General features: G+C 45.9%; 1 protein-coding gene across 2 annotated transcripts in view; it reads right to left on the reverse strand.

Moving 5' to 3' along the window:
* LOC130202345 (MAM domain-containing glycosylphosphatidylinositol anchor protein 2-like) overlaps positions 1–26,031 on the reverse strand; it is a 181,589-nt gene extending 155,558 nt beyond the window's left edge. For both annotated transcript variants that reach the window (XR_008833335.1, XM_056427817.1), the window contains exon 1: positions 25,871–26,031. Coding sequence is in view for 1 of the 2 variants with exons in the window: in XM_056427817.1 (XP_056283792.1) it covers positions 25,871–25,943 (73 nt within the window). In the remaining variant the exon portion in view is untranslated. The remainder of the gene's footprint in view (positions 1–25,870) is intronic.
* Positions 26,032–26,326: the final 295 nt, after the last annotated feature.

Consider the following 26,326-nt stretch of genomic DNA (forward strand, 5'->3'; position numbering starts at 1 on the left):
TGGGATCAATCGGGTCAAAGGTCAAAATCTTCTTTTTACCATAGCACGGTCAATTAGTATCCAATTGGCATGCAACTAATGCCAAAATGTTCATAATTCAATGCACAATCTTGTGATATGCGAAGGTATGCGCTCTACCGAGTGCCCGTTCTAGTTGTAATATGTGTTATATAATGACTAATAATATATATACTTGACAGAAGGTTTTATTCCTATTGCTTCCACGAAGCATCCGATATCACGTATTTTCCAACCGGCGCTCTCTATTGCAGCAGCGCTTTGTATTTGAATCCATAAATTGATGAGTCATAGCACATTACGTCATGGTTTTCACCTTTTGGCGTTTTCCGATGACGTTATCATCGCGGCTGCCTCCCACTTCCGCTGCAGTAAAAAAATAGCCTCGCAAACATGTACGCCACGCCACTTAACGGCGAAGTAAATGAGTCACGTGGCTCCTCCCCCCCCCCCCCCCCCCTGCACAGCATCTGTGTGAAGAGGAAGCAGGGGAGGGAAACACACCAGAGCAGAAAGCACAGAGTGTGACCCTCTCCGTCTCCGTGTGGATGAACTGCACGGCTCAGAGAGCGCTCCTTGATTCACGGCCCGTAAAACGCGTTGGTGGCGACTGCGAAACCCCCCCCCTGTCGTCGTCTTCAAAAGGTTTCTTTCTCCGTCGTTGCACTCTCACCTCGCCCTCAAGAGCGTGGAGGTGAGAGAGAGAGAGAGAGAGAGAGATCAGTGTCCCGCCTCCGGCCCCCACGCTGCCTTACACCCCTTTGCCCTCCACCCCAAAACCTCCCGCAGCGTGTTGCGCAACGTCACAAACATAAAAAATAAAAAAACAAGGTCACGGAAATATCCAGTGAGGAATCGAGGGAGATAAAAACCAGGAGAGGAAGGGGAAAGGAAGAGTGTTCTCCTGCCTCCTCTCTGGTTGTGTGTGATTCAGCCTGCAGCGCCGGACGCATACCAATGGCGGCGGACACACACACTTCAAACCACACACACATTGACACACACAAGTCAGACACCGGCAGCTGGATGCGTCACGGTGGTTTCAGCCAGACGTGGTGCTCATATCCTGTCCGCGTGCTCCGAGGTGTGTACGTCGCTGATGACGTAACACTGACCCGCGCTTAAGATCACGTTTCTTAAACATTAGAATGATAACACTAGAATGCTAACATTAGAATGATAATATTAGAATGATAATATTAGAACGCTAACACTGGAATGATAACATTAGAATGATAATATTAGAATGATAACATTAGAATGATAATATTAGAACGCTAACACTGGAATGATAACATTAGAATGATAATATTAGAATGATAACATTAGAATGATAATATTAGAACGCTAACACTGGAATGATAACATTAGAATGATAATATTAGAATGATAACATTAGAATGATAATATTAGAACGCTAACATTAGAATGATAACATTAAATGCTAACATTAGAATGATAACATTAGAATGATAACATTAGAACGATAACATTAAATGCTAACATTAGAAGGCTAACATTAGAATGATAACATTAGAATGATAATATTAGAACGCTAACACTGGAATGATAACATTAGAACGCTAACATTAGAATGATAACATTAAATGCTAACATTAGAACGCTAACATTAGAAGGCTAACATTAGAATGATAACATTAAATGCTAACATTAGAAGGCTAACATTAGAATGATAACATTAGAAGGCTAACACTAGAATGATAACATTAGAAGGCTAACACTAGAATGATAACATTAAATGCTAACATTAGAATGCTAACATTAGAATGATAACATTAGAATGCTAACACTAGAATGATAACATTAGAATGCTAACATTAGAATGCTAACACTAGAATGATAACATTAGAATGCTAACACTAGAATGATAACATTAGAAGGCTAACACTAGAATGATAACATTAGAATGCTAACACTAGAATGATAACATTAGAAGGCTAACACTAGAATGATAACATTAAATGCTAACATTAGAATGCTAACATTAGAATGATAACATTAGAATGCTAACACTAGAATGATAACATTAGAATGCTAACATTAGAATGCTAACACTAGAATGATAACATTAGAATGCTAACACTAGAATGCTAACTTTAGTGCGGCTAACGGGAACGTCATCAGTTAGCAAGTCTGCTGATGACCCAGATTGCTCTGCTAGTTCCGTCTGAATCCAGGAGGCTCACAGGCCGACATTTCCATCCCTAAAAGTATTTATCTTCCAAAATATGACGATTCATCGATCCATTATCGACAACTTTCACAATCTCAAGTCCTATATCAAACAAAAAAATTCAATAGCTGATTCCTGGTGTTCAAATGTGAAGAGTTGCTGCTTCCTTCATATAACCACATGTTGCTGTAACGTAAATGTCTTTGGACCGATGAGGAAGGCAGAACAGCTCTGGGCTCGTGTGTCGTGAGGACTAAACAAGCCTCTCACACTGACATATAAAAAGGTTTAGTCAATCTATTTAAGAAGTCTGGGACGGATTAATCAATAACTAGAACGGGCACTCTGTAGAGCGCATACCTTCGCATATTACAAGATTGGGCATTGAATTATGAACATTTTGGCATTAGTTGCATGCCAATTGGATAAAAATTGACCGCGCTATGGTAAAAAGAAGATTTTGACCTTTTCATGACCTTGACCTTTGACCCGGTCGATCCCAAAATCTAATCAAATGGTCCCCGGATAATAACCAATCATTCCACCAAATTTCTTGCGATTCGGTTTAATACTTTTTGACTTATGCGAGTAACACGCATACAAATAAATACACGGCGATCAAAACATAACCTTCCGCATTTTCAATGTGAAGGTAATAAAAGAAAAAATACTTTTTGCCGAATAATCTCACACGGCTCTGGAAAAAAAATCGCCATTTGACATTCTTCCCTGACAACTTAGACGTATAGAGACTCAACAATCAATAAAGTCCACAGATTGATATAGATAAATGTCGTGGCAGCGCGAGAACATGGCGACGAAAGCCGCGTCTCCACTTGAGACGCGGCGGCTCGTTACGGCTCATGGATATTTAGTATGGTAATGTGACGCTATACAATTCACTTAATTGCCCATTCCTCCTGGTTATGCACGCGCTAATGTTGCTTGTCAGCTTGCAGACATTTTTTTTCTTTTCCGTGATGAACGTTTTTCGCCGAGGCTGTTCGTGATTCCACAAACGGCCACGCCAACCGTAATTACATTCAGACTAAGTTAAAAAAACAAAACATTATTATTCATGTGTCGACTGGACAAATCTGAGAACTGTATAGTAGAGGCTCTGGTCAACCCTCTAAAAAGCTGCTATCGATTTACTTCGAACATAAGACGACATTGGCACAAAAGTCTTCATACTTTCCAATGAACTGTATTATGTATGTTGTATCTTCTTGTTTTCTCTCTTTTTTTATAGTTGTATGTCTGTTATTTTTATGTGGAACTTGGAACTGAAATAAAGAATAAATAAATAAAATGATGAATAAATTATGCGAGACTTTAGGTACATCTCCACCCATCAGGGCTGATTGAACACTCTTACTTTTGCCCCTGAGCTGAATCCGCGCCACGAGAGAACCTTCGGTTCACGAAATCTTTTTTTAAACATTTTATATTTTGCATTTTCAACAAATCAGAGCGATCCTTGAGATCCAAATAAATAAAACACAACCGTCTCCACTGAGTTATGGTTGGTGGTTTTTCATCCTTCCGGTTCAGAGTTATCATTTTACTGGCATCATTCAAAGTTAACCCAAGATATACCTCAGATCGGTGTCCCCAAAATATTTCGGTATCGACCCCCACCTCAAATATTAATGGATCTGTGGATGATTTTATCCATTTCTTTTGTCCAAAAACCTTTGTCTACTGGACAACCCCAAAAGAAACGCGTGTGATTCCACCTCGTCTCCGACATCTTGAATCTTGAAGGATCCTTCACGTATGAAGGGATCATAAAAGGTGGATTCAAATATCTCATTTTTAATTCTTTCCGGAATCGGCTCTCGATTCTTTTATGACACGTGTTGCACAGATCTTCACATGTTGCATCTTCAAATAGAACATTTCATTACAATTCCCACTTTTCCTTGATGTTCAATGTATTTTGTGTGAGCAGCTGGACGTGTTCATCTTCATCTTCTCCTCCTCCTCCTCTTTCTTTCTTTCAATCATTTTATTTTAAGTTTTTACAAGTTACACCAGACAATCAAAACCGAATAAATAAAAAATTGCAAAACAACCAACTATACGGCCAATCAGACAAGGAAGAAAAAAGAAAAAAAACAACAACAACAACATCTGTTGCACAGATCTTCACATGTTGCATCTTCAATTAGAACATTTCATTCCAATTCCCACTTTTCCTTGATGTTCAATGTATTTTGTGTGAGCAGCTGGACATGTTCATCTTCATCATCTTCTTCTCCTCCTCCTCCTCCTCCTCCTCCTCCTTCTTCTTCTTTCCTGTTTCTTCTTCTTCTTTCGAGCGCCATGCATAGGGTCATGTCATCACATGTTAGTGGCGCCTCCCTCTGATGCTGCCGCGGAGCACCGAGAGACGGAGGCATCGTCGGAGGGAGGGGGGACCATTTGATGTCAGTTGAAAGAATCAGCCTCACTTTGGGCTCGTGCTTTCCACAGAGGCATGCTGGGATTTGAAAGAGCGCTTGCCCAGGGCTGAAGAAGGAGGGTTTTTTTTATTTTGTATTTATGGTTGGCACGCACACATCCAATTACCACGGTAGCATCACAAGAAATCCAAGAGGGGGGGGGCAGCTACACGCGCGCCATGCAAGACAACCACTGCAGGAGGCGTCCTCGCCACGCAGGGGGGGCCGCGGCCAAATGTCACCGCTTCTGCTGCTCCAGAGTTCATGAATAGCATCAGCATGGCTTGTGATATGAATATGGATAGCGATATGGGCACACGTCGACCCGCCAAATTCGTTTAAAAACACCACATCCTGGAACTAATGCAATCTTTTATTTACTTCGACACACATGGAGGTTAATCACTTTCAGATTTACTCCCTCCTTAAGGGGGGGGGGGGGGGGGGGGGCAGAAGGCCAATGGGAAATCATACTTCACCAGACGTTGCTATGGAATCGATTTTGAGACGCTTTTTTTTAATCATATGAGATGTGTCATTTCTTTTAATAACGTGAGGCGCAGCGCCACTCCTCTTTTATTGAAACTGACAAATCTCTGATGAGCTAAGTATTTGTCGATCACCTGTGCCACGAGAGAGGAACATTATTCTAGATTTGGTATATATATACAGGACTGTCTCAGAAAATTAGAATATTGTGATAAAGTTCTTTATTTTCTGTAATGCAATAAAAAAAACAAAAATGTCATGCATTCTGGATTCATTACAAATCAACTGAAATATTGCAAGCCTTTTATTCTTTTAATATTGCTGATTATGGCTTACAGCTTAAGAAAACTCAAATATCCTATCTCTAAATATTAGAATATCATGAAAAAGTATACTAGTAGGGTATTAAACAAATCACTTGAATTGTCTAATTAACTCGAAACACCTGCAAGGGTTTCCTGAGCCTTGACAAACACTCAGCTGTTATAAATCTTTTTTTTACTTGGTCTGAGGAAATATTAAAATTTTATGAGATAGGATTTTAGAGTTTTCTTAAGCTGTAAGCCATAATCAGCAATATTAAAAGAATAAAAGGCTTGCAATATTTCAGTTGATTTGTAATGAATCCAGAATGCATGACATTTTTGTTTTTTTAATTGCATTACAGAAAATAAAGAACTTTATCACAATATTCTAATTTTCTGAGACAGTCCTGTATATATATATAAATATGACAAATTCAAACCTTACGGTGGGCATTAAAATGCCTTTTGATCAAAGCTTTGGCTTATCTTCTATCTTTGGCTTATCTTCTATCTTTACTTATCTTCTACCTTTACTTATCTTCTATCTTTGGCTTATCTTCCATCTTAAAGAACGTGGTCTCCGGTAATGTTTTAGTTTCTTCTTTGTTCAAAATAATTTGGTATGCAACAGATTATTTTCTTGTGAGCGTCAACCCGGAACACAGACCCAACCTATTGAACGTATACGTTGAGTAGATGCTGGTGTTATCGTGGAGCGGCCCAGCAGTCCCCAAACAATCAACTGAAGATCGACTATTGACCTGCAGCTTCACACAATCAACCCCCAACACCACCACCCAATACACCCCCCCCCCCTCTGAGCGTGGATGATACAATGTGAGTCTGACTGAAGGAAACAGACCTTTGGTTACAGAGACGAATACGAACTCTGCTCCAATTTATAGATCAGCCCGATCCTTATTTTTACGAAGAAGTCCCTAACTCCACCGACATAACTGTCGGAGGCATTTGGTAAACGCCCACAACCAAAATAGGAAATAATATTGCGTGCAAGTTAAAAAATAAAAAAAGGCAATATAAAAGGACTCATGGAAGTGAAATAGGAGTGGAAATAAAGAGATGCGCAAATACTGGAATAAAAAAAAAGAGGGATAGGAGGTCATCTGGAGCCGTGTGTGAATGTGGCATTTCGGGAAGGCCGGCTTCAGGCTTCGCTCGTCCTCGGATGAAATGCGTCCGAGTGACATGAAAGACGAGGAAGAAGACGACTGCGCGAGAGTTTTTTGTTCTTGTCCTGGAACATTTTTATTTATAAGAAGAAAAGTGTTGCATCATTGACCGATGCTTTTCACTGAAATTCACCTTTATTTATATATATAATTTATAATCATCACACCTTTCTTGTTCCGACATATATTGACTAAACTCAGAGTCTGACAAGATATGATACACGGAAAATGCATTATGGAAAAAAAAGCGTCCGGATCGCATGTCGCGTATGAATAACACGCTTTGCTTCTGCGACGGCGACTTTCTTTGAATTAATAGTTTCCAATCGTGCCCGATATGAAAAGCCTTCATTCGGCGTCGCTCCCGCTACGCGCGTCTCGTCGTAACGATCTGATTTGTTCGGTTGTAATAAAAAAAGGTCGGAATGATAATGAAATAAAAGCAAAAGAAAACCCAACCGCCATGAAGAGTGGACGACGGCCTTTTGTTGAGGCCGGCGGGAGAGAGAGAGAGAGACCCAAATCAAGAGAGGGTTTCATTGAAGAGAGAAAGCGTCGGGGGGAGACTTCTGCCGTTTGTGGAGAGGGAGAAGACCGAAAGAGAAAAGGAGTCGACCTCATGGTTCATACACATTTTGGATTTCCATGACTTTTCCATGGCCAAACGCTGCGTGAACTCTCAGTACACCCTGAGCTACTGTTGCTATGGCTACCAGACTTTTTCAGTTAAGGTGCGTTCACTCGCATCGCGGACAAAATAATAATTGCAACCGCGAGTATGAGAGCGTATGCCGGCTTGTATGTTTAAAATAAACATTGAAATTATTTCAAACTTTTTTTTAACCACGAGTGACTTTTTAGCTGCAATGATCGGACCCATGTCCTCGTATTGTATATATTGTTGTTGTATTTGTGTTTGTTGTTTTATGGACCCATGAGTCTGGAATAAAGAGATATACATATAAACTTAGCGTAAAAGTCCTTAAATAAAAAGTAAATCACAAAAGTTTTGTTAAAGTCAAGGAAATTTGTTATTTTCACATATATAACAACATTTCCATGACTTTTCCAAAACTTTTGTGTTTTACATTTTCTTCCCACGGACTTTTCCAGGCCTGGAAATAAGCATTTTAAAATGCCACGACCTTTCCACGTTTTCCACGACCCCCGTTAGCTTAGTCTGCCTAATAACCGAAGAACTTCTAAGGCGACGCCCCCTTGAGAGGAAACATCGGAAAGTCGTTTATTCCTGCGTCCATTGCGACTCGTCGTCGGCGTATTGCGGCGATACTTCCGGGAGAGAAACTCACACACACCTGGCGAACATAAACTCCAGGTACCTGGAGGGAGACGAGACCGCCGACATCTGCATTTCAATCTCGCCTCCGTTTCTTTCTTCGCCTACTCGCGATAACTCTTTGCCGTGGGAAGCCGGTTTTCCCCGCGGGAGTAGCGGCCTCCGGGATCTACCGCGTCCGGCGGAGAGACGAGGCGAGCGTGACGCTGGAGGAGATTAAGTATTACAGCGTGAAGTTATGTTCGGAGAATGAAGGTTTCTAGAGACTATTGAGGGATACACGGGAAGCCAAATAATAGAAGAAGGAGAAGAAGAAAAAGGTGTGTGAATGCACATTGCTAAATTAATATCTCAGCAAAGTATTGCCCTAGATAGATGAAGAACAAAAGCACACAGGCACACAGAAAAAGGAGTTATCGCGCCACAAACACACACACACACACACACACACTGTTGAAATTTCACAGAGCCTCTGCAGAGCCACAGCACAACTCAAGAGATGCAGCTTCCCAGTTGCCAACAGGGGGATGAATGACTAGATGTGAGAGATGGAGCGGAGGGAAAGAAAATGCTGCATGCTGTGTGTGTGTGTGTTGCTAGGTGGAAGTTATTGATGTGACGGTAGTCTTATCCAGGGGGCCAATGCGTGGCTCCCCTGCCGACTGCCTGTTTTGCTTCTCGGAGCCGGGGGGGGGGGGGGGGGGGGGGGGCGTCGTTGTCAACACACTTACGTCGCCACATTGTCGGAGGAGCTCGACTATTACTCGCGACGAAGATAAGTAGGCCCCTTGCTGCCGCTGCCTCGTCGCAGTGAAATGGCTGTGATTTGTGAAGAGAGACACACTCAGCCTCCGAAACCTTCTACATGCATGCACCCCCCCCCCCCCCCCCCTTCCCTTTTTTCTTTTCTTCTTTCAGCAATCTCATCTGCTCTCTCTCTCTCTCTCTCTCGCACAATCGTACGGCTGCTTGCGGAGGAGCTTTCGTTTCTGCAATCACTTCACATTTGTTTCAGCGATTGATTTCCTGGCATGCGAGGGGAAGGAGGGAATGAGCGAGTGGGTAGTCGGCGAGGAGAGGAGAGAGGGAACGGGGAAGTCGGAGGACGCGCGATTGCAAGGCTCGCATACTGTCGCCATGACAACAGACATCACTTCACAGGAGCAGCACTTAGGATGCCTGTGTGGGCTGAAGTGACATAGTTGAAGGTTGGCATGAGCCTCTGGTGGGTGCCAAAAACATACCAACGCTTTTTTCTTTTTCTTTCTTCTCGTTTTGACTCGGTCCTTTTTTCGATGAAAAAAAGGAGGCACACCCTGTTGCTCCCGTCAGCTACACCTATGGGTGTCGCCGGGTGATCTGTAGGCTACTCTGCGCGTGTGAATGCGGGTGCTGCCAGTTTGGGTTAACAAAGACAATTGAACTGACTGAGATGCGTGAGGGGGAAGACGGGAGGAGGCATTCATATTCAACGAGCCCCTTAAAAAAGGATCCATCACAGCCGCTAATCCGGCCGTTGATTAGGAATAATCTGCAACCCTCTCTGAAGGTACACAACTGATGTTTTCTTTAATGCTCAACTCATTACGATCTAATGCAAGTATTATTGGATTATGTAACAGTAGCTTTAATATTAATAAATTATCAAGTTTGTGCCATGATATAACACTTGGATAATCACAAAACCGAATGGATTTTTACACACAGTTAAGTCCTACATTAATTAACATGTCATTAAATCCGCTATAAACCAGGTATGAGGACACAAGCCTCAGTGGCTCTCAACCCCTAACAGCATAAATGTACCTCTTTCTTCTCTTCTTTTTTCCAAATATTTTCACAATGCAAGAGAACATGCAGAGAGTACTAAACACATTAAACAGAAAATTACACAGCAAGTTAGGAAAAGAAGAAAAAAAATTAAATACACAAGTACAAAATTAAAAGTAAATAGTTAATTCCTCCCACCCAAAGAGAAAAAAATAAAAAAGTAAAAGTAAAATAAAATAAATAAATAAAATAAAATAAATAAAAGGTTGGTGCATAGGATGATGACACAGCAGAGATACCGCAATGACACGGGGCATAATTCAGAGCTCCAATTATTTACAGTACTATGGTACCGTTAGCGTTGTATTCATGTATTCCAAATAAAGTTGCCAGATATTCCAAAATAAGAGGATACAACTGTTTATTCCCACATACACCTCTTTCTTCTCTTGGCGTACACATTAAAAACCTGGCTGAAGCACATAGAGCCGCATGCCTCGCTCTCTGCATCCGGGTCATCCAATCACATGGTCATATACAACATTTACGAGGCCGGACTTTTATGCACGGGATAGGCGAGACGGAGTTAAAGCATGTGTGTTAGAAGAAATGGAGGGTCACGGGGCGGTGGCATCAAACCAAAGAAACATCCAGTAAGTCGCTACACGGCGTATATATGATGAGATGTTAATGAATGTATGACTTAACTGAGGGTTGTGGGTTAAAAACGGCAGAAAATGTGAAGCTGAAAGACAAAAGGAGCTCTGACTCTGCTAAGGGGATAAACGTAAGCCTAGGATTTATACTGTTTTAATTACAATGCTAAGTGTTTCAACAAAGTCTTTACCTCTAAGTCTATCCACGCAACAGAATGCGCACTGGTCGACCACATGGTGGCGCTATATATAATAAGGTGTAATGGAGTTTTGAGCAGTTTAATTTATCGGAGTTCCAGCCAGGAACCGGGTTATTTTTAGTTTTCTGTCAATCACACAAAAATACACGCAATCAAATAATGTACTTTTCTCAGGTAGTTGTATTTTACCTGAGTGCTTCCAATCCAGCATTTCCATCCACAAATAGTGTACTGGTTAATCCGCTATAATTCTCTGACAGCTGTGTCAACTATGTTAGTTTGCAAGCTAAAGGCTCGGCACACCCAAACAGGTGTTTTCAATTAGGGCTAATTAGGCTAATTAGAGCTCTGGGGGGGGGGGGTGCTTTGGGGATTACGTTACGTCTCCCGACTCTGTGGCCAATAGGGATCGTAACAGGGTAACCTGGCCCCGCCCCCAAACAACACGAGGGAGTCGACGAGAGGCCGAGGGAGCTGTCACTCAAACTCAGGTCGGCAGTGAACACACCTGTGCGGGCGGAAGCGTCTAGATAATGCGTTACTTTACCAAATATGATGCGTTCGTTTATTATTCATTAAACTAAGAAAACTCATATTGTGAGTTCTAAACAATGAACTGAAATTAATTTGTGGGTAAAGAGTCTAGATTCAGAATAAACTCCCAGTGGGTGTCCATCAGCCCCTGTTGAGAACAGGCTTCATCCCATTATGCTAATGATGTGGCTGTGGAATTACAGTCTTTTATGAACAACTTATGCCTCTTTTAAATGTTTTATTCATTAGATTTGTATTTATGCAGTACAGATCAGACTGGAAATGAAGGAGGAGGTGGAATGTGTGGGATGACATATTACAAAGGTCCCCGGTGGGACTTGAACCGCCGGCTTTGCCTTCACCCGAGGCCAACAGGACGCCCGCGTTACTGATATTTTACATTTCAAGCGTAACGGAGGTCAAACTTATCCAGTCAGACGTATCCAGTCCAGCATGAAGTCATCTTGAGGAGCAACATGAAGCTACAGACGCCAAAAAACTGGATGGAAATGTTTCTGTTAAGCTTTTGTGTTTATATATTTCCATGAAATAGAAATATAGAGACAAAATATGGTGAAGGAAGCCAAATGTAACGTAAATATGAGTCTCATCCCAATAATCTGCATGTGCCATGAGTCACACGACCACTGCCACAATGGCGTTGGCCATTTGGACTTCTTAAAGGGACAGTGTTTATGATTTGGTGGCACAATGGCGTTGGCCATTTGGGCTTCTTAACGAGACAGTGTTTAGGATTTCACGACACAATGGCGTTGGCCATTTGGGCTTCTTAAAGATACAGTGTTTATGATTTCACGGCACAATGGCGTTGGCCATTTGGGCTTCTTAAAGGGACAGAGTTTAGGATTTGGTGGCACAATTTCTTAAAGGGACAGAGTTTAGGATTTGGTGGCACAATGGCGTTGGCCATTTGGGCTTCTGAAAGGGACAGAGTTTAGGATTTAGCGGCACAATGGCTTTGGCCATTTGGGCTTCTTAAAGGGACAGAGTTTAGGATTTGGTGGCACAATGGCGTTGGCCATTTGGGCTTCTTAAAGGGACAGCGTTTAGGATTTGGCGGCACAATGGCTTTGGCCATTTGGGCTTCTTAAAGGGACAGAGTTTAGGATTTGGCGGCACAATAGCATTGGCCATTTGGGCTTCTTAAAGGGACAGCGTTTAGGATTTGGCGGCACAATGGCGTTGGCCATTTGGGCTTCTTAAAGGGACAGTGTTTAGGATTTGGCGGCACAATGGCGTTGGCCATTTGGGCTTCTTAAAGGGACAGAGTTTAGGATTTGGTGGCACAATGGCGTTGGCCATTTGGGCTTCTTAAAGGGACAGTGTTTAGGATTTGGCGGCACAATAGCGTTGGCCATTTGGGCTTCTTAAAGGGACAGCGTTTAGGATTTGGCGGCACAATGGTGTTGGCCATTTGGGCTTCTTAAAGGGACAGTGTTTAAGATTTGGTGGCACAGCGTGGAGGATGCTGATATCAACCAATTGGAACATTCCCTGTGAAATCGCTATCGGTTTGTCCCTTCTGGGTTGCCGTAGAAACATGCCACTGTGAAGCGGGAGCTTTTATCTGAAGCAATATTGTTGTAGCTTTTAATTAATTTAGTTTGGACCGCGCGTGTCCGGCAACATGAGGAAATTAACACTATCGCATTAAATGAAATCACGGCAGATAAAATTCTTTGCCGCCGTGCGAGGTGATTTCAGCGGGTTGACATTTAAGATTTAAATTGTGTTTTTAATGACCCACATGATTAACGGCCACTTCGTCAACCTGCCGGAAGACAGAGGGGGGGGGGGGGATATATCGGTTGCTACTAGACTTATTTAAAAGTCCAGAATAGCTTTTTATTCTAAATAACCAGGGTTCACGCGGGCGGTGTAGACGGGACTCCACGCACGAATGATTACGTGGTCATTAGCGGCGGCTTTCTGTCCAGAGCGGGGCGAGTGGCTCAGGGTTCGGGGATGTGGGCTTAACAGTTGAAGCAGCCAGCCAGGTTACAATAAGCTTCTTTGGTCCCACGGAGGGGATTTGGCCTTGAATGATCCAACGGTAAATTGTGTTCCTGAACTCATCCAATTCCTCACAGCACAAGGAGGAAAAAGTAGTACATGCTGTTCGTGATGTGTGCAGAGGAGCCTATGCAGTGCATATATATATATATGTATATATGTATATATGTATATACAGTATATGTATATATATATACATATATATATGTATATACAGTATATGTATATATATATACATATATATATATGTGTATATATACATATATATATATGTAAATGTGTATATATATATACATATATACGTATATATATGTATATATACAGGACTGTCTCAGAAAATTAGAATATTGTGATAAAGTTCTTTATTTTCTGTAATGCAATTAAAAAAACAAAAATGTCATGCATTCTGGATTCATTACAAATCAACTGAAATATTGCAAGCCTTTTATTCTTTTAATATTGCTGATTATGGTTTACAGCTTAAGAAAACTCAAATATCCTATCTCTAAATATTAGAATATCATGAAAAAGTATACTAGTAGGGTATTAAACAAATCACTTGAATCGTCTAATTAACTCGAAACACCTGCAAGGGTTTCCTGAGCCTTGAAAATGTGATGATTCAGTTTAGTTATGGTTTTGTTGTGTGCCTTTTTGTGTTTTTCTTCTGTCTCCTCCTCCCTTCTCTGTTTTCCTCTGCAGGCCTGGTGTGTGACAGGGAGTTGGCTGGCTCCTCCCAGCAGCAAGCGAGGCACACCTGTTTCCACTCACCTAATCACCTGTGTATAAAGGCCTAGTCCTCTTGCCACTTCCCTGCCAGATAATTCCTTGTGTTCGACCCTACGGTGTGTCTCGCTGCTATCCTGGGTTTTTGCCTCCTGTCTCTGACGTCTCCATGCCAGCCAGCTTCCTGCCTCCACTGCCTTTTTTCTTTGCCTCTGCTTATCTAAGAATAAACTTTTTGCTTGTGATCATCTCTCTAAGTCTTTTGCTTTGGTGTCCAGTATCTCTAGGCCGTAACAGAATTATCTGGCCACAGTATGGACCCCGCAGAGACTGAGAGAATTAAGCAGGCTCTTTCCTCACAAGGAGCTCGTGTGGGGCAGCACGAACGAGCTCTGCAAGGAATCATGGAATCCCTCCAGAACCTTGATGCCGGTGTAACTCAGCTCAGCAGCCGCCTGACCCAGTTTTCCACCCAGCTCAACGTTCTGACGGCTCCAGCTCCTGCTTCACCGCCTCCAGCTCCAGATATTCAAGTCATTCATCCCAGCCAACCCTGTGAACCATTCATCCCCACCCCTGTGAGGTATTCAGGTGATTCAGGGACATGCAGTCAGTTTCTTCACCAGTGCTCCCTAGTCTTTGATCAGCAGCCTTTAACTTACTCCTCTGACAGAACTAGGATAGCTTTCGTTATGAGTTTGTTATCGGGTAAAGCGTCTGCATGGGCGGTGGTCATAGCCAAGGGTAATCCAGCTATCTATAACTCCTTTCCTGTGTTTGAGACCGAAATGCTTAACGTTTTGACCACCCGCTTCAGGGTAAGGAGGCCGGTAATCGACTCCTTTCTTTACATCAGGGTTCAGAGTCAGTCTCTACATACTCCATTGATTTCCGCATTCTTGCAGCAGAGAGCGGGTGGGGTGAGGCGGCTCTACAGACAGTTTTTTCCCGTGGATTAAACGAGGAGTTAAAGGACGAGCTAGCTGCTCGAGATGAGACCTCGTCCCTTGAGGAATTAATCTCTTTAGCCATTCGCTTAGATAATCGCCTTCGTGAGAGGCGTAGGGAGAGAACAGGCAAGCAGAGATTCCCTCCCCCCTTTTCCCTGGACAGTCTGCACCTCCTAACCCATGCCTGGAGCCTTTTCCCTACCGGGACCCACTTCCATCAGCCTCCTCATCTCTAAGCCCAGAGGAGCCTATGCAGCTTGGGAGAATGAGGCTCTCACCTGCCGAACGTGAACGCCGCTTCCTCCAGAAGCTCTGCATATACTGTGGCCAGGCTGGCCACATTCGAGCCAACTGTTCCGTCCTGCCAAAAGAGCAAGCTCATCAGCCAGGGGAGGGGCGCTGGTGAGCCATACATCCGTCTCCCCTGCCCTCGTTAATCGCCTCCAGTTAAAGGGTACTGTTTCCTGTGCACAAGTTTCCTTCCTCCAAGTCTTAGTAGATTCAGGGCTGACGAGAACTTTATTGACTCTGATGTTGTTCTCCAGTCAAATCTTCCCTCAGAACCCCTTCCCGAGCCCAAGGACATTTTTTCTCTTGATGGTAGACTTCTAGCCCGTGTAACTCACCGTACTGCCCCAGTGTCACTGTTACTCTCAGGTAATCATCATGAGACCATTTCCTTTATCTCATTCCTCACCCTTGCTCCGCTTGTGTTAGGTCTCCTGGCTTAAACTCCACAACCCACACATAGACTGGACCACCTTATCCATCATCAATTGGAGTTTGTTCTGCCACTCTCACTGTTTGCACTCTGCCATACCCACCACTGTTACTTCCAAACCTGTTCCCCCTAAGCCTGTTGACCTCACGTCAGTTCCCTCGGAGTATCATGACCTCCAGGAGGTTTTCAGCAAGGATCGTGCCCTGTCTCTACCACCTCACCGACCTTATGACTGTGGCATTGACTTGCTCCCCGGTGCTCCCTTGCCTTCGAGCAGACTATATAATATCTCCAGGCCTGAAAGGGAGGCCATGGAGACTTATATCACTGACTCTGTTGCTACTGGTCTCATTCACCCTTCTCGCTCTCCATTGGGGGCAGGGTTTTTTTTTTTTGCCAAGAAGGATAAGACTCTACGCCCCTGTATTGATTTCAGGGGCTTGAATGACATCAGTGAAGAATAAATATCCTCTCCCGCTCATAGATTCAGCTTTTGGTTGCTTCCATCAAGCCACCATCTTCTCAAAGTTGGACCTCCGAAATGCCTACCACCTAGTAAGGATAAGGGAGGGAGACGAGTGGAAGACTGCATTTAAGACTCCCCTGGGACATTTTGAGTATCTTGTTATGCCTTTTGGGTTAACTAACGCCCCTGCTGTGTTTCAGGCACTCATTAATGATGTCCTTCGTGATATGCTTAACAGATTTGTCTTTGTTTATCTTGATGATATCCTCATTTTCTCTCGTGACCCCCAAGAACATGTCCAACACACAAGGTTGGTGCTGCAGAGACTGCTAGAAAACAGACTTTATGTGAAGGCTGAGAAGTGTGCATTTCATGTTTCCTCTGTTTCATTCCTGGGTTTTGTGGTCGAGAAGGGGCAGGTCAGAGCCGACCCTGCCAAAGTCATGGCAGTGGCCGAATGGCCCACTCCTACAACGAGAAAGCAACTCCAAAGGTTCCTTGGTTTTGCCAATTTTTACCGCAGGTTTATTCGTGACTATAGTCGAGCAGCCGCCCCACTCACCAAGCTCACCTCAGTTAAAGTTCCCTTTGTGTGGTCATCTGCAGCTGAGGCTGCTTTTGCTAGGTTGAAGTGTTTGTTTTCCTCTGCTCCTGTGTTGTCTCATCCTGATTCTTCAGCTCCTTTCGTAGTCGAAGTGGATGCCTCCGACACTGGTGTCGGGGCAGTCCTCTCCCAGCGCTCAGCCTCCGACCAGAAGTTGCATCCCTGCGCCTTCTTTTCCCGCCGGCTCTCCCCGGCAGAAGGGAACTATGATGTGGGCAACCGGGAGCTGCTGGCAGTAGTCTTAGCTCTACAGGAATGGAGGCACTGGCTAGAGGGCACGACTCACCCGTTTGTGGTATGGACTGACCACAGAAACTTATCGTATCTCCGTTCTGCTCGTAGGCTCAACTCTCGCCAGGCTCGGTGGGCGCTTTTTCTGGGCCGGTTCAGCTTCACCCTCACCTATCGGCCAGGCTCACGGAACGTCAAGGCGGATGCCCTGTCACGTCAGTTCGCTCCTCCGGTTGAGGAGTCCTCCGTGGGGACCATTCTGCCATCCTCCTGTGTGGTGGGAGCAGCCAGGTGGGAAGTTGAGAGGGTGGTCCAGGAGGCACAAGAGGACCATCCAGCTCCTGAGGATTGTCCACCGGATCGGATGTTCGTTCCACCGCATGCCAGATCTTCAGTGCTCCAGTGGGGACATGATGCTAAGATAGCTTGCCATCCAGGAGCACTTCGGACTCTAGGCCTCCTCCAGCAACGCTTCTGGTGGCCCTCCATGTCCTCTGACACCAAGGAGTATGTCGCCGCCTGCTCCGTCTGCGCCCGCAGTAAGGCATCCCACCGCGCCCCTGCTGGCCTTCTCCGCCCTCTTCCCATTCCTCATCGGCCTTGGTCTCACATCGCCATGGACTTCGTGACGGGTCTTCCCCCATCGGAGGGTAATACAGTTATCCTGACTATTGTTGACCGCTTTTCCAAGGCCGCACATTTCATTCCCCTGCCTAAATTACCTTCTGCTCTGGAGACTGCTACACTAGTCACCCAGCATGTTTTTAGATTGCATGGCATTCCTCAGGACATTGTTTCAGACAGGGGTCCGCAATTTGCCTCTCGAGTTTGGAAGGCTTTTTGCCAGGCGTTGGGGGCGTCGGCCAGTCTGTCATCAGGTTACCACCCGCAGACCAATGGCCAGACTGAGCGTGCTAATCAGGACCTGGAGGCAGCCCTTCGCTGTGTCTCTTCTCGCCATCCAGTCTCCTGGGCCTCCCACCTGCCTTGGGTTGAATATGCCCACAACTCCCTGGTTTGCTCCGCCACAGGTATGTCTCCATTCATGGCTTCTGTTGGGTTCCAACCCCCTCTCTTCCCCACCCAGGAGAGGGATGTGGCAGTTCCCTCAGTGCAGGGGCATCTTCGGCGTGCCCGCAGAGTCTGGCAGGAAGCCCGGGCAGCTCTCACTCGCACTGCTGCTCGCAACCAAAGACTTGCAGACCGCCATCGCACTCCAGCCCCGGACTACCAGCCCGGCCAGAAGGTCTGGTTGTCCTCCCGTGATCTTCCACTCCAGACTGAGTCCCGCAAACTGGCACCCAGGTACATTGGGCCGTTTGTGATTGAACGGATTATTAATCCCGCTGTGGTTAGGCTCAAGCTGCCTGCTGGCTTGAAGGTCCACCCATCATTCCATGTTTCACTGCTCAAACCAGTTTCCTCCAGTCCTCTGAGTCCTCCGGCCGAGCCCCCTCCTCCCCCCCGGATTATTGACAATCACCCTGCTTTCACCGTCCAGCGGTTGTTGGATGTGCGTAGGCGAGGCCGGGGGTTCCAGTACTTGGTGGATTGGGAGGGATACGGGCTAGAGGAGCGTTCGTGGATCTCCCGCTCCCTTATTTTGGACCCTGATCTCCTTAGGGACTTTTATATTAGGTTTCAAGATTCAAGATTCAAGATGTTTTATTTGTCACATACACACACAGGGTGTGCAGTGAAATGAAAGTGGCAATGCTCAGCAGGAATGTGCAAGGGCAACAAGTACACACTATTTACAAATAAAAAACAACACAATATTTACAGTAAGTGTGTGTGTGTGTGTGTGTGTGTGTGTGTGTGCCTAAGAGGGGCAGTTGTGTGGGTCTATGTGGGGGTCCTGGTGAGGTCGGAGTTCACAATCCTGATGGCCTGAGGAAAGAAACTCCGTCTCAGTCTCTCTGTTCTTGCAGCGTGACTACGGAGGCGCCTGCCTGACCGCAGCAGCTGAAACAGTCTGTTGTTGGGGTGGTGAGGATCCTTCATGATCCTGCCGGCTCTGGTTCTGCACCTCCTGGTGTACAAGTCCTGCAGGGTGGGAGTGTAGTTCCAATAGTGCGCTCAGCCGAACGCACTACTCTCTGCAGAGCCTTCCTGTCCTGAGCGGAGCAGTTGCCAAACCAGGCTGTGATGCTTCCTGTCAGGACGCCTCTACAGCTCCAGAGTAGAAGGACTGAAGGATCCTCTGGGAAACTTTAAATTTCCTCAGCTGCCTGAGGTGGTAGAGGCGCTGCCTTGCCTTTCTCACCAGAGTGTCTGTGTTTGTTGACCATGTCAGATCCTCGGTGATGTGGACTCCCAGGTATTTATACCCGCTCACCCTCTCCACAGTAGTCCCGTTAATCCCCAGTGGTGAGTACGTCCTCTGTTGTTGTGCCCTCCTAAAGTCCACAATCAGCTCCTTAGTTTTGGTGACATTCATGATGAGGCTGTTGTCCTGGCACCAGAGTGACAGATCAGCAACTTCCTCCAGGTAGGCCTTCTCGTCGTTGTCGGAGATCAGGCCCACCACCACTGTGTCATCCGCAAACTTGATGATGGTGTTGGAGCTGAACCTGGCCACAGTCATGTGTGTACAGGGAGTACAGTAGGGGGCTGAGGACGCAACCCTGGGGATCCTGTGTTCAGGGTGAGGGATTTGGAGGTGTGTCTGCCCACCCTGACCACCTGTGGCCTGGCGGTCAGGAAGTCCAGGATCCAAGCACACAGGGGGGTGTTCAGTCCCAGCTCAGTCAGCTTGCCGGCCAGTCTGGAGGGGACTATGGTGTTGAAAGCTGAACTATAATCAATGAACAGCAGTCTCACATAGCCCCCCCTCTGGCTGTCCAGATGAGAGAGTGTGGTGTGCAGTACCTGGGAGACAGCATCATCCGTGGATCTGTTTGGGCGATAAGCAAACTGCAGCGGGTCCATGGAGGAAGGGAGGAAGGCGCAGATGTAGTCCTTTATCAGCCTCTCAAAGCATTTCAAGCCTGGTAGGACGCCAGGAGGCGTCCGTTGAGGGGGGGGTACTGTGATGATTCAGTTTAGTTATGGTTTTGTTGTGTGCCTTTTTGTGTTTTTCTTCTGTCTCCTCCTCCCTTCTCTGTTTTCCTCTGCAGGCCTGGTGTGTGACAGGGAGTTGGCTGGCTCCTCCCAGCAGCAAGCGAGGCACACCTGTTTCCACTCACCTAATCACCTGTGTATAAAGGCCTAGTCCTCTTGCCACTTCCCTGCCAGATAATTCCTTGTGTTCGACCCTACGGTGTGTCTCGCTGCTATCCTGGGTTTTTGCCTCCTGTCTCTGACGTCTCCATGCCAGCCAGCTTCCTGCCTCCACTGCCTTTTTTCTTTGCCTCTGCTTATCTAAGAATAAACTTTTTGCTTGTGATCATCTCTCTAAGTCTTTTGCTTTGGGGTCCAGTATCTCTAGGCCGTAACAGAAAAACACTCAGCTTGGTTCAGTAAACTAAATCACAAGTATGGGGAAGACTGCTGATCTGACTGCTGTCCAGAGGACCATCATTGACACCCTCCATCAGGAGGGTAAGACACAAAAAGAAGTTTCTCAAAGAGCAAGCTGTTCACAGAGTGCAGTTTCAAAGCACATCCACAAAAAGTCTGTTGGAAGGGGGAAATGTGGCAGGAAACGCTGCACAACCAAGAGAGATGACCGCAGCCTTAACAGCAAAATCCAAGTTGCTTGAAATCCAGTGTGAAGTTCCCACAGTCAGTGATGGTTTGGGGAGCCATGTCAGCTGCTGGTGTTGGTCCACTGTGTTTCATCAAGTCCAGAGTAAATGCAGCTGTGTACCAAGAGATTTTAGAGCACTACATGCTTCCGTCTGCTGAAAAGCTCTATGGAGATGAGGATTTCATTTTCCAGCATGATCTGGCACCTGCCCACAGTGCCAAAACCACCAGTAACTGGTGTACTGACCATGGCATTACTGTCCTCGATTGGCCTGCCAATTCCCTGACCTGAACCCCATAGAGAATTTGTGGGGTATTATGAAGAAGAAGCTGAAAGACACCAGACCCAACAATGCAAATGAGCTAAAGGCCGCTATTGAAGCATCCTGGGCATCCATAAACCCTCAGCAATGCCACAGGCTGATTGCCTCCATGCCACGCCGCATTGATGCAGTAATCCGTGCAAAAGGATTCCCAACCAAGTACTGAGTGCATTAATGGACATTTTCAAATGTTTGATTTTGTTTTGCTGTTATAAATCTTTTTTTTAACTTGGTCTGAGGAAATATTCAAATTTTATGAGATAGGATTTTAGAGTTTTCTTAAGCTGTAAACCATAATCAGCAATATTAAAAGAATAAAAGGCTTGCAATATTTCAGTTGATTTGTAATGAATCCAGAATGCATGACATTTTTGTTTTTTTAATTGCATTACAGAAAATAAAGAACTTTATCACAATATTCTAATTTTCTGAGACAGTCCTGTATATGTATATGTATATATATATATATATATTCGGATCACAAACAGTCAGTGCTTGTGAACTATAAGAAAACCTGGAATGAGATTACTTGTCTTTCTTGCATTTTAAGAACATTATCTTTTTGATAATGCCGTTAAAGAAATCAACCGCTTCCAACCGCGAAGCCCACGGCTCCATTTTCCTTCCTCCTGCCAAACTCAAACACCCCCCCCCCCCCCCACACACACACACACCTCCCCCTCCCCCGGTAGTTAAAGGGGGGCAGAGAGAGGGCAGAACTGGGAGTGGCACCCTTCCCAGTGGAGAGCCTCACCCCGCGTAAACCCTGGACCGCCGCTCCACCGCGAGCCAGGAAGTCACGGAGCTCCAACCTGAAAGGCCACTTCACTCGGAGGAATAGTTGAAATAAGAATTGTTCCGGTGGTTTCCGGAGGAGCTCTTTATCGTCTCGAGAAATTAACTCTGATGATGTCATTTGACTTTGAGTTTGAAAGACGTGGCGGTTAAGGTCAAATTAAATGATGCTATTTGCTGCATTATGGGCAATGTAGGATCCACTGAATATCAGGAAAGTCTCGCCTCTGTTGCATAAATTCTACCATTAAAAAATAAATAATTTGGTGTAGTCTGTAACGTCTCGAAAAATTTACCCACATTTTCGAATAATTAAAAACTCAAAGAACTGATAACCACTCTCTGCTTTTAAATATAAAAATTAAAGAGTCAGGTTCCCAAAAATGTCACGGTGTCTTAAATTAACTAGGTTATGTAACCGTCTCTTAACTTTTAGTTTCTTTTCACTCGTCTTGTTCTGTGTTTTTTATTTGTAACTACGTGTTTCATGTCTCACCCTCGAAAAAGACATTTTTAATCTCAACGGTTAAATAAAGGTTGAAATAAATAAATAAAAAACATTGATGATGTCGCGGTGATTTGACTTAACGGAGAAATGAGAATGTAGTTTGAAAGACGCAGTTAGGGTCAAATTAAACGACGCTATTAGCAGCTGCAGCATTATGGGTAATGTAGGAACCGCAGTTGACTGGTGACTAAACATCAGGAAAGCCCTAAATTCCACCATTAAAACAACCTCAAAACGCCTCTACTCGTTTGGTGTGGTACCCTTAAATTCGACCTTTGAGCAAACCCGATGTTCATTTTCCAGAATTAAGCCGATCGCCGTAATCACATTGTGTTAAATTAGAACTGTGAACGGTTATCCGGTGAGCAGTGAGCATCAGCTGGAGTCAGAGTGCAAATGGTGGATGGAGAAAGAGAGAGGCAAAGGAGAGAGGAAAGAGAGCAAAGGGAGGTAGAGGAAAGGAGAAGAGATGGAGTTATCCGTGGTCTCATTACGGTGGGAAATGTGAGGGTCCTGATCCAAGGGAATGATGAATGACTCTGTGGAGGAGGCCTCTGAGAACCAACAAAGACGGCTTTAGTTTCACTGGCGGAATGAATTTGCATAGCTTAGAAGCCAGAGCGACTGAACCGGGGCTCAGCAATTGCTTGGACTTCAATGCAAACGAGAGGGAGTGAGAGACGGAGGGAGAGAGAGAGAGAGAGAGGGAGAGAAGTGGGATGGGAGAAAGAGAGGAGCTTTTTTCTTCTTCTTATAACACACCCACAAAAAAAACGAGATGAGGGGCGTGTGCACTTCCCACGGAGGTTTGTCGCCGACTGACTTTGATGCAAAGGGGAACATACTGAAGGCGGGACATCTCCGGATTAGGTAACCGGCTGGTGGGTGGTGGGGGTGTGGGGGGGGGACGACACACGTCCACGCTGTCAGAAGTGTCGCGCTCCATCGTAGACGCTCAACGTTATTATTTAGGGCAGCTCGGTTGTCGGCAACGTTACAAATAATTGAGAAATTGAGAATATTTAGCAGGTTGGAGCTGTGTGTGTGTGTGTGTGTGTGTGTGTGTGTGTGTGTGTGTGTGTGTGTGTGTGTGTGTGTGTGTGTGTGTGTGTGTGTGTGTGTGTGTGTGTGTGTGTGTGTGTGTGTGTGTGTGTGTGTGATGAATAAAGGTGGAAGGAGGGTGGTAAAAGAAAGAGAGGAGATAAAGTAAAGAGAGGAGCAGATGTACTTTAGTAGCGTCTCTTTTTCTTTCCCCCCTCCGCGGCCCGGAGTCACGGAGGGACGACTCGCCTTCATCAATCCTCCTTCACGGCTCCGGCAGCACCGCTTAACGCTCCGCTATGTGTTTACTTCATGACCGCATCATCATTCCACCATTTAGGTGATGTTTGTCGATGCTCGGGGATAACAAAATAAAAAGGTTTTTTTTTAAATCCCCCCCCCCCCTTCCCCAGCTAACCAGCGAAAGCCGTCCCATTCATCTGCTCTTGAGTCCATTTGGAAACATCTGGGAAAGGAAAGTGACCGCTGAGGGTTTTCATATGCCAAAATATAAGAGATGGAATTGGGTGGGAGGAGAGAAGAAGAAGAAGAAGAAGAAGAAGAAGAAGAAGAAGAAGAAGAAGAAGAAGAAGAAGAAGAAGAAGAAGAAGAAGAAGGGAGTTTACTCAAAATGAGTCAGAAATGGAGAAAAAGAAAGAGGAAGATAAGAGAAGAAGGAGGAGGATGATAATAAGAGAAGAAGAAACAAGGAAGAAGGAAAAAGTAAAAAAGGAAGAAGGAAGTAAAAGGGAAGAAGGAAATAAGAAAAAAGAAAGAAGACGAAGAATAAGACAAAGACGAAGACGAAGAAGAAGGGAGTTTACTCAAAATGAGTCAGACACCTCCACTAAAGTGGAGAAAAAGAAAGAGGAAGATAAGAGAAGGAGGAGGATGATAATAAGAGAAGAAGAAGAAACAAGGAAGAAGGAAAAAGGAAAAAAGGACGAAGAAGACGAAGAATAAGTAGAAGGAAAGAAGAAGAAGAAGAAGAAGAAGAAGAAGAAGGAGAAGGACAAGGAAAAGGAGAAGAAGAAGAAAAAGAAGAAGACCCTCCCTTTACATTCTCTGACTCCGGCCCTCCCTCCAGCCTGACGTGCATCTCTCTCCCACTTCAAAGTTTCCTATCTCCGTTGTGTATTTTGGCGCACCGACACTCACACACACACTCATGCTAATGTTTTGCCGCTGTGAATAATAAACGTTGACCTTCGACCCCGGCCCCTGCGTTCCCATTCAGACGTCCGGCGCCCTTTAAATGTGATTCATGACATCACACAGGACACGCGGCGGCCGCTCGGCGGTGAGCGGCAGGAGCCGGAGTGCATGAACCCTGCTCACCGACTCAAGGCTTCTTGCTGTAGAACAGGTGAAGCACTGTATTGATGGGGGGGGGGGGGGGGAGGAGTCAGAGGGGGAGGAGTCAAACAGTCAGGTGCACAAAATGCAAAACACACAAGGACAGATAAATGCTCAAACAATTCCATCTGCCCATCTCCCCCCGTCTCTTCTGCTGCTGCTCTAATCCACACACACACACACACACACACACACACCTCTATGGCAACACCACGTCGAGCATTATGGGATATGATTCCTTCTAATGAGCGTACGCTAATCGGCGAGCGTACGCCGCGCTTCATAGATATCTGGGCAACAGGTGTGAGGATAACCGCGTGGAACAGGAGCGCACGCGTACGAGGAGTCACGCAACACGCAACACGCAACACGCTGCTGCCATGACGATGTCATCCGCCTCCTCCCCCGCCTCCGGCGAGAGAAGAACAGATCAAATCCCATCGTTGGGCATCGGCGGCCAGGTGGGGCAGCGCGACTCCCTCGCGGTAACCTTTTCACTGCCACATCATCTCTCCACACACACACACACACAGGGAGACCACGGCGACAAAGACCTTCTTTGAAACGCACCGCCACACATCTTGACTTGACCTCGCGTTCTCGCCACACGGCCTCTGCTTTGTTATCCGACAGGTCAAGGCTCAAGGCTTCCTCCTCCTCCTCCTCCTCCTCCTCTTCCTCCACGTCCCACAATACTGCACATGAATCACTATTCCCCTCCTCACCGAGCCGCCGCCGGCGCTCAGATGACGATTCATTTGAGACATCATCTCTGTCACCGGTTGCACAAGCAGACACAGAGATGAATAAAACGTGCGTGTGTGCGTGTGTGTGTGTGTGTGCGCGTGTGTGTGTGTGTGTGTGTGTGTGTGTGTGTGTGTGTGTGTGTGTGTGCGTGTGTCATAAGGACTAAATGTGCCACGTCCACCATGTGAATGCTAATGAACACACCCCATGTACGTGGGGGACCGGTCTGAGAAGTGGACCAGGGTCCAGAGTCAGGCCGCCTCCTCCATGCAGCCTGCTCCCCGACCGCCGTGAGGGACGGATTGGACTAGAAAGAGGGGGGGGGGGAGGGGGGGGGGGTGCATGTTTGGTTGTCTGCTGTATCACCCTCAGTCCGTCATTACATTCAAAAAGCTGATTTGCACCAGGTGATACCAACATGGGACACTGCGAGTCCCCCCCCCCCCCCAAAGAGAGGTGTGGGGGGGGGGGGGGATGCACGAGCAGCCACCGTTTTACAAGGTCACCATTAACGTATGTGTTGTTGTTTTTTGTGTGCGTGTTTTTTAAGCGGAAGCAAAATGTGCAGACACACTCACCGTAAACTCCTTGGCAACGGATGCCCTCCACGACCAGGGCCAGCAACCCCAAAACGCAGATAATTAGATCCATCTCTCTCTCTCTCTCGCTCTCTCTCTTTCACGTTAATCTCTGCATATCCTCCTCTCAGTGGCAAAGAAGTCCTCTCTGGGGCGGCGCGCGCGAGAGGCGCATAGATCGATCCGAGTCTCCGGGGGGGGGGGGGGGGGGGGTTGTGTTTTATTTAGTCGCTGCGAAGGTATGCGCGGCGGCCGCGGCGAACAGGCGGCAGGCGAACAGGCGGCGGCGGCTGTGTTGATGTCCGCTCGCCATTGGAGGCGGAAGCGCCGCTCGCGGCACGGAGAGACGCGCCGCGGAGGATGCGGAGAGGTGGCGCTGATGGTGGTGGTTGGGGAGGGAGGGTGAGAAAAAGAAGAAGAAAAATAAAAATGAAGCAGGTGCGGGTGGTGGGCGGC

The sequence above is a fragment of the Pseudoliparis swirei genome, chromosome 12 (genome assembly GCF_029220125.1).
Source record: "Pseudoliparis swirei isolate HS2019 ecotype Mariana Trench chromosome 12, NWPU_hadal_v1, whole genome shotgun sequence".
Lineage (NCBI taxonomy): Eukaryota > Metazoa > Chordata > Actinopteri > Perciformes > Liparidae > Pseudoliparis > Pseudoliparis swirei.